Source organism: Pan troglodytes, chromosome 1 (genome assembly GCF_028858775.2).
Source record: "Pan troglodytes isolate AG18354 chromosome 1, NHGRI_mPanTro3-v2.0_pri, whole genome shotgun sequence".
In the NCBI taxonomy this organism is placed as follows: Eukaryota; Metazoa; Chordata; class Mammalia; order Primates; family Hominidae; genus Pan; species Pan troglodytes.
In genome coordinates this window covers 221,718,242-221,732,016 of record NC_072398.2, presented here as the reverse complement: position 1 = coordinate 221,732,016, position 13,775 = coordinate 221,718,242, and the positions used below count along the sequence as shown (strand labels likewise).

Sequence of the window (13,775 nt, the reverse complement as noted above, 5' to 3'; positions counted from 1 at the left end):
CACTTTACTAATTTGTTCATAGGTGAGCTACATGGAAATTTACTGTGAAAGAGTACGAGATTTGCTGAATCCAAAAAACAAGGGTAATTTGCGTGTGCGTGAACACCCACTTCTTGGACCCTATGTGGAGGATCTGTCCAAGTTGGCAGTTACTTCCTACACAGACATTGCTGACCTCATGGATGCTGGGAACAAAGCCAGGTATGGTAGGAAATAGAGTAATGACTGAGGTCTTTGGCACCTTTTGAGGTCCTTTTTTCCCAGTTAAGGGTTTGAGGCCACATTTATAGCTATGAAAGTTGCTTTAATTGTGGAGTCCTCTGATCCTTTGACTGTGCTGTAACAGTGAGGGCTTCAGAGTGTTAAGTATCTTCTCATCTAAACAGTACATTGCTGAAACATGTTAGAGCTCTCGTTGAGTTTTACTCTTAGGTTTTGATCAAGTCATGGTAAAATGTTAGTTATCATGTATATATGTGGCTGTGGTAGTAATTGATTCTGGAATAAATGAGCACCAATAAAGAATAAAAATTAAATGCTTCATTGGTTTCTAAAGGGATAGCTGGAGTATGAAAAATGATTCTGATGGGGTGCCTTTGGAATTGGAGAGTAACTTGATGGGCTCACAAATAAGGCAGTATTGAGAGCAATTGTGTAAGTGACAATCTTGCAATCTGTGAATAAGTTTAAGACTATTGCTTGTGATTGTTATGCTTATAATGTGGAGCCTGCTGTCCATTTCAACTCTCATCTAAGAATTCCCTTGTCACGTGGTCACCTTTATGTTTATTTAGGACAGTGGCAGCTACAAACATGAATGAAACAAGTAGCCGTTCCCACGCTGTGTTTACGATTGTTTTCACCCAGAAGAAACACGATAATGAGACCAACCTTTCCACTGAGAAGGTAGGAGAGCTTCAGTCTCTAGGCTTGAGTTGTGAAGGATGGAGATTTTGAGAAGTCCCTTTTGTTGCCCTCTGCTTTTTGTGGAAGGTTGGGTGTTGGAGGGTGCTCTTTTACTTAATGGAGGGTGTTTTATACCTCTGCTTATCATTTTTCTTCCACCCTACACCAGTTTTGTGTATAGGTTCTTAAATGAAGTTGCAAGATAGAGAATAGGGTTAAGAAAAAAACAATCCAGGACTTTGGGTCTCAAAAACTACTCAATACAAGACAGTTAAGCAGTCTTGCAGGAGAAAGTTCTTTCTTTTCTTCTTCTTGACTGAACCTTTTTATTACCTTATTAGCTGCCTTTGGTATGTGTATTCTTTTTTTTTTTTTTTTGAGCTATGATAATGTTATAGTGGGATTAAATGTTTAAGCAAATGATATGTTTCATTCCTGGAAAATAACTCCACAACAGTTCTGATGTTCTTCAAATACCTTTCTTTGCTTATTGATTTTTCATTTTCTATTGTGGTTAAATGTCACAGACTTTAGCGTTAGATTGCTTGCTTTGAATTCTGATTCTGCCACTCTTCAGCTATATTACTTTGGGCAAACTACTTAACCTCTTTGTTCCTCAGTTTCCCCATCCATAACAGCCTGATAGGATTGTTAAAAGGATTAAGCGTTAATATAGGTTAAGTGCATACAATAATGTCTGGCACAGAGTAGCCACTCAATAATGTTAATTTTATTGTTATTGTTAGTAATAAAAAATTTATGTTGAATACTACTCTATCTGCATCCCTAAGAAGGATGCACCTGGATTTTTAAACTTCAAGTTAGGTTTATTGTACTGGCAATTATAAAAGATCCTTTGCCTTATAAAATGAGTACTTTAGACACCACTGTCACTAATTATTAGAATCACCTTTTATTTGTTGACTTATTTCTAGCTGAAAATGATTTTTAAAAATATACTCCTGCTGGGCCGGGTATGGTGGCTCACACCTGTAATCCCAGCACTGTGGGAGGCCAAGGCAGACAGATCAAGAGGTCAGGAGTTTGGGACCAGCCTGGCCAGCATGGTGAAACCCAGTCTCTACTAAAAATATAAAAAAATTGGCTGTGCTTGGTGGCATGCGCCTGTGGTCCCAGCTGCTCAGGAGGCTGAGGCAGGAGAATCGCTTGAACCCAGGAGGTGGAGGTTGCAGTGAGCCAAGATCGTGCCATTGCACTCCAGCATGGGTGACAGAGCGAGACTCTGTCTCAAAAAAAAAAAAAAAAAAGCCACTCCTACTGGGCATGGTGGCTCACACCTGTAATCCAAGCACTTTGGGAGGCTGAGGCGGGTGGATCACCTGAGGTCAGGAGTTCGAGACCAGCCTGGTCAACATGGTGAAACCCAATCTCTACTAAAAATACAAAAAATTAGCCGGTCATGGTGTGTGCCGGTAATCCTAACTACTCCAGAGGCTGAGGCAGGAGAATCGCTTGAACCTGGGAGGCAGAGGCTGCAGTTGGCTGAGGTTGCGCCATTGCACTTCAGCCTGGGTAACAAGAGCGAAACTTCATCTCAAAAAATATATATATATTTCTTATATAGATGATCAAATAACTTGTTTAGCCAGAGGTTATAATATTAGTGCTATTTATTAGTTAGTGTTTATCTGAATGCCAGCAAAGAACATTGTATGTGAAGGTGTTTTTTGCCCTTCTCCCATGATGTCGAATCTACAAAATTAATGTTAATCCCATAATCATAGCTTTCCTGGTAATTCATTTTGGATACTTTTGTCTAAACTTTCCTGAAGCTTTATTTTTTTTACAGTGTTATTGAGGTATTATTGAAGTATACAGTAAATGGCACATATTTAAAGCGTAAAATTTGGTCAGTTTTGACGTATTTGTATACCTGTGAAACTAGCGCCACAATCCAGATAATGATAATTTTTATTCTCAAAAGTTACCTCATATCTCTTTGTAGTCTTTCTCTATCCCTTCTTCTGTGGCAATTCCCGGGCAATTCCGGACCTGCCCTTTTGTCACTATATATTAGTTTACATTTTCTAGAATTTTATATAAATGGAATCATAGAGTATGTACTGTTTTTTGTCTGGAGTCTTTCACTTAGCATAGTGATTTTGAGATTCATCTATGTTGTTGTGTTTATCAATAGTTCCTTTTCATTGTTGATGAGTATTGCATTATACAGATACACCACAGTTTATTAATTCAACTGTTGATGGACTTTTAAACTGTTGCCAGTTTTTGATTATTACAAACGAAGCTGATGTGAACATTTGTGTACAAGTCTTTGTGTGGACATTTGTTTTTGTTCTGTTGGTAAATACTTAGGAGTAGGATGATTGAGTCTTATTGTAGCTCCTTAAGAAATGTCAAGGCCGGGCACGGTGGCTCACGCCTGTACTCCCAGCACCATGGGAGGCTGAGGCGGGTGGATCACAAGGTCAGGAGTTTGAGACCAGCCTGGTCAACATGGTGAAACCCCGTCTCTACTAAAAATACAAAAAAAATTAGCTGGGCGTGGTGGTGGGCGCCTGTAAGCTCAGCTACTCGGGAGGCTGAGGTGGGAGAATCGTTTGAACCCAGGAGGTGGAGGTTGCAGTGAGCCAAGATTGCACCATTGCATTCCAGCCTGGGTGACAGAGCGAGACTCTGTCTCAAAAAAAAAAAAAAAAAAAAAGGAAAGAAAAGAAATGTCAAATTGTTTTCCAAAGTGATTGTACCATTTTACATTCCCACCAGAAATATGTGATTGTTCCAGTTGCTTAAAGCTTCACTTTTAGTAAGCCATTTAATGAGTTGATGAGTTTTATATATTTTTATAACATACTCTAGTAAATTATGTCATGTTTATCCTAAAGTTACTTTTTTTTGAACCGTGATAATTGCTATGAATTTTGTGCATGCTCTTTTTTTTTTAGAGACACAAGGGTGTTATATGTTGCCAGGCTGGAGTGCAGCAGACAGCTTTGAACTCCTGGGCTCAAAGGAGCTTCCTGAGTAGCTGGGACTACAGGCATGTGCCATTGCACCTGCCGTGCGTACTGTTTAAACTAACTGATAGATGTTGTCTTGATCTTTTTGTGCCATATTTAAAAGCTCTAATACTTTTAGTTTTCTCCATACCTTAATCTTTTAAAAAGCATTCTGCCTCTAAATATTTCCTGCTTCTATCTTGCTTATTTTTGAATTGCCCCCATGTTATTGTTCTTTATCAGGTCAGTAAAATCAGCTTGGTGGATCTAGCAGGAAGTGAACGAGCTGATTCAACTGGTGCCAAAGGGACTCGATTAAAGGTATTTATTTTAGCAAATAAATGGCCTGATCAATAAATGGCCACTACCTGTTTTTGTAAATAAAATTTTATTGAAACACAGCTACATACATTTGTTTATGTATTGTCTATGGCTGCTTTTGCACTACAATGGCAGTGTTGTGACAGAGACCGTATGGCCCACAAAACCTAAAATAATTTGTGTCTGTCCTTCTACAGAAAAATTTTGCTGACTCCTGATCTGTAACTTCAATGGAAGGATAAGTTATCTAACTAAATAGTTAGGGAGCACATCATAGTCAGGGTGAGAGTTGAATTGCATTTTAAGGAACAGGCAGAATTTGGCTAGATGGAATTAAGAGATGGCAGTGGGAATAGGATATACAAGATTCAGATGTGAGAACAGAAATTTCATGTCGATAAGTTGAGGGAAGAAGGCTGCACACATCTGTAAGCTTTTGGAGCACAAATATCTCGAAGATACTTTAGGACTGTGAGTTAGGCATGTGGTCTCAGCATGTTATTATCAAGTGGAAAAGAGGACAGATGGAGGACTAAAGGTTGTTTTTAGAACTTGTAATAAAGAAATATGCTAGCATATGGCAAATCATATTTTATGTTCTGTATGATATAGCAGTAGTAGAAATTCTTCATCATTCTTTCATATTTGGTATTTATTTTAGGAAGGAGCAAATATTAATAAGTCCCTTACAACTTTGGGCAAAGTCATTTCAGCCTTGGCCGAGGTGGTAAGTTTTATACTTCATTATAAGGGGAGTTGTGTCTGTTCAGCAAATATACTTGATGGTATTTTATTATTGTTTATGAAGGCTGTCTTTTTGTGGCCCTTTTCTGTAATCTTGCCTTTCTCCTTTTAGAGCTTTTCAGATAAGATACTAGGTATAACACAGTTTGACTTTGTACTGAAAGTAAAAGATACTAAGGAGAACAAAAGTAAATATAGATCTGTAAAAACTAGAGCAAACACTGAAGGTTTGACTCATTTTTTTGAGCCTTATTTTATGTTTCTCACAAAAACCAAGTATATTTATTGTCTCTTCTTTTCCTGTATAATCTTTTCTGAGTAAGATGCAGTATCTTTTGGAGTATTTTGAGCAGTTTGGCTTTGGTGAATGCTGTTGATTGGAGGGCCAGTAGTTTTTTTTTTTTCCCCCCAATAGTTTTGTTCTTTCCTACTCCTTTATGGTAGAACAGTAAAACTAAAACTATTTTTTTAAATTAGGGGCTTTGTTGTCTACATTATTTAAATTAGTCATTGTGTGTTCTAGTTTAGTTTAAAACCTCTTTTTAATTGCTAAGAAGAATGAAATGCTTTCTTGCTTGCCTTGGAGAAATCATAATCTATGACATGAAATTTAAACAAAATCTAATTTTCTACTTGGAGGCTTATCCTGTGTTCTTATTTTCTCCTTTAAATGCTTTCACCTGTAGGATAACTGCACTAGCAAGGTATGGTGGGGATTGGTAGAGATAAACTAGAATTGACTTTTATGTTTTAAATCCTCACCAGGATGTATGGAGGCATAAGTAGGAATGGAACCTTCAAAAATCTTTTCATCATTTGTTCTCTGGCTCTGGAATTTAGAGTGGCTGTAAATTTAGGGTGACCACAAATCATGAGGTTTCACACCAAAATTAATTTCTAGAACATGATATGCTTTGGAGAAGGAATTAAGAATAAAGGAACAAGGCCGGGCATGGTGGCTCATGCCTGTAATCCCAGCACTTTGGGAGGCCAAGGCGGGCGGATCATTTGAGGTCAGAAGTTTGAGACCAGTCTGGCCAACATGGTGAAACTCCGTCTCTACTAAAAATACAAAAATTAGCTGGGTGTGGTAGCGCGTGCCCATAGTGTCCCAACTATTCACGGGTTTTAAACTGAAGTTTTAGGCCTCAAGGATTACATAGTGGAGTGAAAGTTTGTTCCACTAATCTGAATGACTGAAAGGCTTAATTCTCCCTTGAGGTCTGTGCAATCTAAAATTGAACCTGCTATTGGAAATGACTTTCTGATTGGTGGATTGTGTGTCTGTGGGTAGAGTGGAATGAGATGATGTGGACATATTTAATAAGAGATGGAATTAAAATGTTTCTTGCCTACTCCCTTTCCTCCTCCTCCTCAAAACAAACAAACAAACAAACAAACAAAAAAAAAAACACCACAAGACTAGCCACTAAGAGGCCAGCCATGTAGTACCCTTTTTCTGAATAGAAAAAGTGCTTGTGCAATAGTAGGATCATCCTTAGTTTAACCTTGGATTATACCAGGACTGAATTATAAAACTGCTGATTTGCTGGAGTGGTGTTTATCAGTGAGACCCTGGCTTTCTCCTTAGTAGCTTCTTTTTTTTTTTTTTTTTTTTTGGAGACCAGGTCTCACACTGCTGCCCAGGCTGGGGTACAGTGGCACGATCTCGGCTCAGTGCAACCTCCGCCTTCTGGGTTCAAGCGATTGTCCTGCCTCAGCCTCCCAAGTAGCTGAGATTACAGGTGCCCGCCACCACCCCCGGCTAATTTTTTGTATTTTTAGTAGAGATGGGGTTTCATCACGTTGGCCAGGCTGGTCTCGAACTCCTGACCTCAAGTGATCCACCCACCTCGGCCTCCCAAAATACTGGGATTACAGGTATGAGCCACTGCGCCCGGCCTCCCCTTAATATCTTCTTAAAAGTGTCACAACGCAGTAGTCAGCCAGCATATATTTGAGTAACTGTTACCTGTAAAGCATTTGCATTAATTTTTACTTTTAGAGAATATAATTTTTTTTCATTTAAGCACTGCCTTTTCATTGGTGCTTTTTGCTTTATCCTGTGGTAATAAGAAGGATCATGAAGAAAGCAGAATAAGTAGACTTAATAGAACATTCATCTTTCTAAATTACCAAATCATATCTCTTTCTTAGACCTTTTTACTTTTAGTCTTTGCTTTAATAATTGGATTATTTTTGGCATAATTTCCTTTCAAAGAGACCAAATGGGTATTATTTTACAAGAGTTACTAGATTTGCAACAACCCAACCAATGACATGGTGGTTGGCCAAGTAAATTCACTAACTAGATGACTTGCTCCTACACATCCAACCTGGAATGCACAAGATTAGTATTTTCCCCTGTGCAAAAATGAAAATTGAGGATGGGGTATTTGATGATGTTAGGGAATTATTGTTTATTTTGGTAAGTGTGATAATGGTCTTGTGGTGTTTTGTTTTGTTTTTAAAAAACATGACCTTTTCCTTCACAGTAAGAAAAAGGATAAAAAATGATATGGACAGGATATTAGGTAATAGTATTGTGTTGATGTTTAATTTTTTGAATTTGGTCATTGTTTTCTGTGTAAGAGAATGTTCTTATATGCTGAAGTGTTTAGGGGTAAATGGAGATGAGGTCCGCAACTGACTTCAAAATGGGTCAGGAAAATAAGTTGTAGAAAAGTGTTTGGGGGATAATTGAAAGATGATTGGCAGAGTATTTTGGTAATGGTTGAAGCTGCACGTTGGGTATGGTAGCTCATTATACTGCTCTCTCAACTGTTGTGTATATTACACAGTTTTCAAAATAAAATGTAAAATGAAAAAATTACCTTATTGCGTGAGTTTTTGGTTTTGTGAAGAATTGAAACTATGAATGATAAACTTCCACAGTGTCGGGGTTGTACTGTAATTTAATTTACTTGGGAATTTTAGACTGATTTGCCTTTCTTGGGAATTTTTTTCCCTAACGAAAAATGCTAAGACCATTTCTTTTCCTTTAATAGAGTAAAAAGAAGAAGAAAACAGATTTTATTCCCTACAGGGATTCTGTACTTACTTGGCTCCTTCGAGAAAATTTAGGTATGTTGACCACTAGTGAAAAGTAGTTATCTTTTTAACTTTGATTATCTTTTGTGGTTAATTGTCCTGTGTCTGTTTTGGAGACAAATAATCTCTAGATACTCATGTTACTACTTGAGTGTTCCTTGCCTGCTTTCATTTTTACTCCTAATTTCAGTTGGTTGGATTCCCTTGGTTTTAAGCCAGGGTATACTCCCATATCTCATTTTCTTCAGGGCATGAACTGTGCAGTAGTTGTCCTCCCGACTCCCCATACTTGCTTCAGATTATTGCTCTTTCTTCAAAGTTATTTCAAAACTCCATGCTTCTCTGAGGTGCACAAAATTAGACATTGCCAACCCTTAATCCTCCTCGTTGCTGATGTTTTCAGACCTTCAAATCACTGTTCTTCGTTCACTTCTCCTACTTTTTTTTTTTTTTTTGAGATGGAGTTCATGCTGTTGCCCAGGCTGGAGTGCGGTGGTGCAATCTTGGCTCACTGCAGCCTCCGCCTCCTGGGTTCAAGCAGTTCTCCTGCCTCAGCCTCCCGAGTAGCTGGGATTACAGACACACACCACCATGCCCAGCTAATTTTTTTGTACTTTTAGTAGAGACAGGGTTTTGCCATGTTGGCCAGGCTGGTCTCGAACTCCTGACCTCAGGTGATCCGCCCACCTGGGTGAAAGAGTGAGACTCCCTCTCAAAAAAAAAAAATAAAAGAAAGAAATTTGGCATTACATTAAATCTTAGGATCTGAGATTACAATATCAGATTTGATACATTCCATAAAATTTTTCTTCTAAAATGAGTGTGATTTGATACTCATGATTAATCTTTTTAGGTGGCAATTCTCGGACTGCAATGGTTGCTGCTCTGAGCCCCGCGGATATCAACTACGATGAGACTTTGAGCACTCTGAGGTACTTTCTTTTGATCTCAGTAACAACATAGACTACATTGCCATCAGAAGCCATTTTGTGATACCATGGATGTTTTTATGCTGTCTGGGTAGTTATTTATGTAAATAATGTTCCTTTCCTCTCATAACAGGGAAAACTTAGGGAAAAAGTGATTTGTATTATAATAGAATTTACCTCTTTATGGTTTTCAGTTTCACTGGGAAAGATATGAACTTTTTATTTTTTTATCCCTCATGGATACCTAGATAAGGCAGGAGCTTTTTCATAGGAAAGATTTTTAAATTGCTCAAGTGAGATTTTTGGGTAACTTTTAGGTAATAGTGACATTTTCTTATTCATTTCTATAAAAAGAAGTGTCCCCCTTCTTGTGGTGTTTGTCGTTATAGAAATGCTGAAGTCGGCCAGGCGCAGTGGCCCCCACCTGTAATCCCAGTACTTTGGGTGGCCGAGGTGGGCGGATCACTTGAGGTCAGGAGTTTGAGACCAGCCTGGCCAACATGATGAAACCCCAAAATACAAAAATGAGTCGGGCGTGGTGCCATGCACCTGTAATCCTAGCTACTCAGGAGGCTGAGGCAGGAGAATTGCTTGAACCTGGGAGGCGGAGGTTGCAGTGAGCCGAGATGGCGCCACTGCACTCCAGCCTGGAGACAGAGCAAGACTCCGTCTCAAAAAAAAAAAAGAAATTCTGAAGTCATAATAAGTAATAAAATTATAGGAATATGTAGCAATATTAAAAAATTACCAACATAGCCAGGTGCAGTGGTGTGCACCTGTAGTCCTAGCTACTTGGAAAGCTGAGGCAGGAGGATCACTTGAGCACAGGAGTTTGAGGCCAGCCCAGGCAACGTAGTGAGACTCTGTCTCTTAAAAAAAAAAAAAGAAAAAAACAATTACCAACAGAATGTTCATAAAAAGTTTTTTTTGTTTGTTAGTTTTTGTTTTTGAGTCTTGCTATGTGGCCCAAGCTGGAGTGCAGTGGCAAGATTGTAGCTCACTGCAGCCTCAGACACCTGGGCTCGTGTGATTCTCCTACTTCAGCCTCTCAAGTAGCTAAAACTATAGGCGCATGCCACTAGGCCTGGCTAATTTTTAAAAATTTCTTGTAGAGATGGGGGGTCTTGTTAGGTTACTCAGGCTGGTTTCAAATTCCTGGCCTCAAGTGATCCTCCCCACTTGGCCTCCTAAAGTGTTGGGATTACAGGTGTGAGCTGCCTTCCGAGGCCTGTATTTTTTTATGTATGAGTAGGTTTCATTACTTTAGTCTGGAACTCTCTACCCTTCTTCCATGAAAGACACTTGATGTAATGGAATAAACACTATACAGTCTCATAAGTTGGGTTTAAGTCCTCTCGCTGTTATTTCCATTGTGATCTTGGGCAAATCACTTAAATTCATCTGAGCCTTTTTCTTCATCTTTAATAGGTACTATAAAGCTTTATACAAATGTATTATTATCAAGGCTCATAAAATGTAAACACTCAGGATATTTGATTTAGAGATAATAGTATGTTACTTATGAGAAGTAGAACATATGAGAAATGACAAGAACGAATTTTCTTTTTGGATCTAGATATGCAGATCGTGCAAAACAAATTAAATGCAATGCTGTTATCAATGAGGACCCCAATGCCAAACTGGTTCGTGAATTAAAGGAGGAGGTGACACGGCTGAAGGACCTTCTTCGTGCTCAGGGCCTGGGAGATATTATTGATAGTAAGTGAATTAAGGATCGTTACAAAATCTAATCCTTTCTTCTTCAGGGTTCTTATTCAGGGTTCTTATATTTAAAATAAACTTCAAGTTAAGGAGCATGATGAAGCTAAATGGTAATGAAAATGTTTTGTTTTGTTTTGTTTTGTTTTTCCTTAAAAAACCCAATGGAAATGTTCTCTAGATTCCTTTATGTAATGTGTACCAGACTATCCATTTGAACTCAGGAAATTAGTTTTAAATCGCAAATATGTCACTAGTATTTTTGTCAGAATTCTGTTTTAGATCAGCAATGAAGTTTATTTGGAACGTTAAACCTGTTATCACTGAGCAATTAATTACTTCATAGAAATGTTATTTGAAATTTTGAGTTTTGTTTCATGGGTTGCTCTGGATTAGTGTCGTGGCAGTAATATAAGAAACGCACCATTCAAGCCTACCTTCACATAAGATTCACCTTTGAATGGCCCCCTCCTCCTGTAAAATGCTGGAGTGCCCCGTGCTGCCTATGAACATATGAAGGGGAAAAGTTCAATTCCTATGAAGTTCAAGAACTACACTTCCAGAGAGTATTGTTTTACAATGTTGTATTAAAATTTATCTTAAAAAAATCTCCGTGATGTGCCTATCCAGTGGCTTATTCAGAAGTTCTCTTAAGTGAGTAAAATGGATTATTCATATAGGAATAGAATATGGTAGAATATGGGTTAGTTTAGTAAAGCATTTTTTTTTAGTGTAAAGTTAAACTTATATTCCTTGAAGTTCTAATAAGATTTTCAAGGCCTCTTCTAGTTTAATTCTTCTTATTGATTAGAGTCCGAGTTTAGATGAATACCGTTTGTAAAAATGATACCATATTCTAAGTATTAACTTTTTCATCTCCCCAAATGCCAAAAACTGCTCTGTTCCCTCTCTGTGTCACTGCTGAACCTGAACTTTGACCCTTCTCGTATTTTCCCTCCTGCTTACCTTCAGTTGATCCATTGATCGATGATTACTCTGGAAGTGGAAGCAAATGTGTGTATTTCACATATTGGTTATTTCCAGTACTCTGACTTGCTAATCTGCCTCTGCTGGATCAGCCTTAAAATAAGCTTTGCATGCCGGCAATCCTTACAGGGAAATCCCAGACAGAGCATAGTATAGAATCAGAAATGATCCTATTTTTGCCCTTCTTCATTTAGCAAACTAATCTTTGCTGAATTTCAGTTTGTGGCTTGAGTGAAGTTGAAAGGCTTAAGAATCTCTTGCTGCTTCTACTCTTCAGTTTTTCCCATTGTGATTCAATTAAATCCAAAAATCATAGATGATAGCAACTGACACTTACTGATTTTGCATAATATGCCAGGCCCTATTCTAGGCACCTTGAATATATTGTCCCTTTTAATTCTGTTAATGGCTCTGAAAATATTTTATTATGTTCCTTTTACCAATAATCATTTTTAGTCAGCAAAACTATCTATGATTTAAGAGCTCTGTAGATGTTGGGCTAAGACTCACGAGTGCTTGTGCTAAGTTGCTTTTCTCCATAACTTGGGCCTCGGAATGATTAGATAAACGTTTTTTCCTTTTTTTTTTTTTTTTTTTTAGACAGTCTCACTCTTGTCACCCAAGCTGGAGTGTAATGACATGATCATGGCCCACTGTAACCTTGAACTCTTGGGCTCAAGTGATCTTTCCAGCTCAGCCTCCTGAGTATCTGAGACTACAGTTGTTCGCTGCCACACCTGGCTAATTTTTTAATTTTTAATTTGTAGAGGTGAGGCGTCTTGCTGTGTTTCCCAGGCTGGTCTGGAACCCCTGACCTCAAGCAGTCCTCCTGCCTCGGCCTTCCAAACTGCTAGGATTATAGATGTCAGCCACCACACCCAACCATTCCTCTTTTCATAAGTCACAAATTAAAATAACTTAGGTGTCTAAAATGACTCAAACATTTTTAAAGAGTCACATGAACCTCGTTATTCTCTCCATATATATCTTAAGTTGGTGAGGAAATTATTTCTTACCCTTTTAAGGTAATTCATCAAGAAATTGTTATCTTAGAAGAAAAATGTCTTGATTTTGGGGCTAATTTTTAGATTTGTACTGAGTTGTTTATTTCTTTTTTTTTCTTTTTTCTTTTCTGAGATGGAGTCTTGCTTTGTCGCTAGGCTGGAGTGCAGTGGCGGAATCTCGGCTCACTGCAACTTCCGCTGCCTGGGTTCAAGCGATTTCTCCTGCCTCAGCCTCCTGAGTAGCTGGGACTATAGGTGCGCACCACCACGCCCAGCTTATTTTTATATTTTTAATAGAGATGGGGTTTCATCATGTTGGCCAGGATGGTCTCGATCTCTTGACCTCGTGATCCTCCTGCCTTGGCCTCCCAAAGTGCTGGCATTACAGGTGTGAGCCATCAAGCCCAGCCACCTGAGTTGCTTATTTCTACAGTAAGGCATGTAATGAGGCTTGGCAGACAGTGAGAAAATGCATAGGAGAAACCAAACATAGCCCTGGCTGTGGTTATGAGGTTAGGGCTTAAAGGCACTATAATGTCCTGATACAGAAGTGACTCTTGGACTGCAACAGCTCTGTCTGAGATTTCCAAAGCTCAACGATACTGGTGTGGAAAAGGTGCCTTCTTCTTTTTGCTCTTGTGCTCAAGGTGTTGCCGCTGCCAGCTTGTTGCCTACCTCTTTTCTTAGCAGCTGCGGCATTTCCTGAAAGACCATGCATGACTAAGTTTTAATTCTGTATTCCTGAGGGAAAGCAGCCCTGACTCCTTCTCAGTTTCCATTTTGATCTATTTCTCTTTATTCCTTTTAGGGCTTGCATGTGACCATTGGACGTAAACTCTGTCCATCCTGGTCTTTTCTCCCGATGGCTAATTTTTTGCTCTAATCCCTATCCCCCTTTAAAAGATGCCTCTTTGCTTGTTGCCCTATGTTCTGTATTTGCAGATGGTGGTTTTCAAACTGTCTTGAAGCAACCACTGGCTTTAAGGGAGTTAAAAAACTGGCTTTAATTAAATAGTAGAGATGAGTAAGCCCAGGGAGAACTAATAGTATTTTTTTCCAGCTATGTGTATTGACTCATCTCCTTTGAGGAAAACTTACTTAGTTTTGATATGAATTTTAGTTTCTCAGGTTTA

At 38.6% G+C, this 13,775-nt stretch overlaps 1 protein-coding gene across 13 annotated transcripts in view; it reads left to right on the top strand.

Moving 5' to 3' along the window:
• Positions 1-13,775, top strand: part of KIF1B (kinesin family member 1B) — a 172,048-nt gene that overhangs the window by 56,888 nt on the left and 101,385 nt on the right. For 5 of the 13 annotated variants that reach the window (XM_024345258.3, XM_063790026.1, XM_024345208.3 and 2 more), the window contains 7 exon segments: positions 23-201; positions 795-906; positions 4,131-4,208; positions 4,870-4,935; positions 7,961-8,036; positions 8,857-8,935; positions 10,509-10,651. In XM_024345258.3, the coding sequence (XP_024201026.1) occupies positions 23-201; positions 795-906; positions 4,131-4,208; positions 4,870-4,935; positions 7,961-8,036; positions 8,857-8,935; positions 10,509-10,651 (733 nt within the window). 13 annotated transcript variants of the gene reach the window in all.